The sequence below is a fragment of the Papilio polytes genome, unplaced genomic scaffold (genome assembly GCF_000836215.1).
Source record: "Papilio polytes unplaced genomic scaffold, Ppol_1.0 DF823823.1, whole genome shotgun sequence".
Lineage (NCBI taxonomy): Eukaryota > Metazoa > Arthropoda > Insecta > Lepidoptera > Papilionidae > Papilio > Papilio polytes.
Window position 1 is genome coordinate 1,655,863 of NW_013525381.1, and position 2,422 is coordinate 1,658,284.

Here is a 2,422-nt window from a genome sequence, read left to right on the forward strand (position 1 = left end):
GCGACCATTTCGTCGACCACTCGGTGAAGGAGTGGCAGAAAGTTCGAGAGCAAATGTTGGCTCAGCAGCAAATGTTCGAACATCAGGTATCGTTTTTACTTACGCTTGTGTATTGTCATTGAATAGTAACATATACTTTAAATCACAATAATACATAGCGCTCTATTTAAAAATATCAGCAAGTAAGTTTCCATGTGCCTTTCCAGACTATGCTCTACATCTGTGTCAAATTTCATCGAAATACATTTTGCCCTTTCATTAGCAAACTCTAACAAACATCCATCCATCCATTAAAACTTTCGCATTTATAATCTAAGTAAGATAAATATTTTTATGCAAAAGTATTGCAAAAATATGATATTCCTGTGTGGAATGTTTATTTATCACGTCTTATTATATTTTAGGCAGAAATAGTAAAGTCAAGGTTGAAAGGGGAATGGGAGAACCTGAGCAGTTGCGTGGAGGCGTGTGTGTCGCGATGGGCGCGGGCCAGGGCACGGCTGGAGGGCGGGCAGGTCGCCCAGGGCGGCCAGGGCGCGGACTACGCTGAGATGCGCGCCCAATGCCACTCCGTGTTCGAGGCACAACAACAATGGGAAAAATACTTGTCTGAGAGAGACGAGTTGCTGTAAGTTATTTTTGGAAATAAGAGTAGAGTAGTATAGAAGTTATCATTTACATATCTTGGCGGTTTGGGACATCTCAGTCATCATTGTGGAACACTCCTTTTATGGGGTGAATAAAACATAGAGAGAAAGAATATTACGCAGTGCGCAGTTTCCCTTGAGCAATCAAGATGTTTGAAAAGTAGTATACTAGTCTTATTACTCGTTGTCTGTGTTTTAGTTTATCAAAGTTAACATTTGTAGGAAGGAATGCCAAAAGTTCAATATGGATGTAACGATTTCTGATACATGGAAAGACGCTGAAAAACTTATAAAAGAATCGGTGGATCAGTGGGAGATCTTCAAAGATTATGACGAAGGTAGGACGTATTTTTTTACTTAGAACCGTAATTTTTCTAGGAAGCTTATTTTGTTATTTTTTTAGAATATGAATCTATTGGCGAACAAGAATGGTTAGTGTTTCAAAAGAAGTTGCATCTGTTGGATGAGTTCTGCATCAAGTGGTGCGCGCGTTTCGAGCCATACACCTCCGTTACGCTGTTCCTCAAACAGACACTAGATAAATATACCGTAAGTATATCGTATTTCTTTCTTTAAATGACCGTACCTTTAGGATACCCTGGGAAAAAAAACATAATAATTTATATACAATGAAGTGATAAAATAAAGCCCCCGTCAATTAGGTAATAAAAACATCCCCTTTATAATTGGTTGTTTCATATGTTACTATTAGGATCTTACGATAGCACTAAAGTACTTACGAGGGTCTGACTTCACGGAGCATCACTGGAGGGAAGTGTTCAGTCTGCTAGACATGCAGTACAAGTCGCCCGAGACACTCAAACTGAAGGATTTATTGAATGTTGCTGATAACATCAAAAAACAAATAAAGGCTCTGCAGGTGATCATTTACTCCATATTTTTTTATTCGTAATTTAATATCCTTATATCGTGCTCGAATAATTAATACTAAACTGAATGTCTTCTCTGCATCTGTCTATCTGGTATAATTTTATTATCTCGGAAAATATAGTTTTCGAAATTATAAATAACTAGCTTTCGCCCGTGACTAGGTCCGCGTGGAATTCAAAAATAGTAAAATACATAGCCTATATTCTTCCTGATATCGTAGGTCTTTAATGGTGATAGAACTTTTGAAATCGACCCAGTAGTTTTTACATACAAAAATAAAAATCTTTCCTCTTTACAATATTAGCATAGATTTGTAAGATTATTAAGTTATAATTTTGAAATGTTTCTGGTTAGAAAATAAGTTGTTCTGCGTCAAACGAGAGTGCGGTGCGCAGCGCGCTCTCGGAGCTGGAGGTGTGGTTCGCGGGCGCGCGGCTCGCGCTCGCCGCGCACACCGACAAGGCCAACAGACCTGTCACCATCGTGAAGGACTTCACTGATATACTCAATAAGGTGACCACTTATATCTATTAAAGTTCATTTATTTCAAAAGACAATTTTAATAAGTCAAATAAGTGTTAATAGGAGAATTAGTTGTTCAAGGGTTAAGTAATTGATTTGTAATCTGTTAGTCCTGGGTTCGAATCCCGCCATGTACCAATGTGCTTTTTTTATTTTCGAATGTCTGAGCACTTTTACCCGTTCTTAAGGTAAAGAAATCTGCATATATCGGGGAATTAAATACGTGTGAAAAAAATTAACATGTGTTAACCTTAACCTAGGACTCCGTACCCCTCAGTGGGGTGGTATCGTGAGTGGATTGTGACGAAATGTTTGTATGTAGATTGAAGAGAAGCAGTGGGTGGTGTCGTCAGTGGGCGGGG

The 2,422-nt window shown here is 38.6% G+C and overlaps 1 protein-coding gene across 1 annotated transcript in view; it reads left to right on the top strand.

The window, feature by feature from the left end:
- The window catches only part of LOC106103344 (cytoplasmic dynein 2 heavy chain 1-like), a 10,240-nt gene extending 8,168 nt beyond the window's left edge, over positions 1–2,072 (top strand). Inside the window, exons 20-24 of the mRNA XM_013283083.1 lie at positions 409–628; positions 870–985; positions 1,051–1,196; positions 1,360–1,527; positions 1,893–2,072. Of these exons, the coding sequence (XP_013138537.1) occupies positions 409–628; positions 870–985; positions 1,051–1,196; positions 1,360–1,527; positions 1,893–2,072 (830 nt within the window). The remainder of the gene's footprint in view (positions 1–408; positions 629–869; positions 986–1,050; positions 1,197–1,359; positions 1,528–1,892) is intronic.
- Positions 2,073–2,422: the final 350 nt, after the last annotated feature.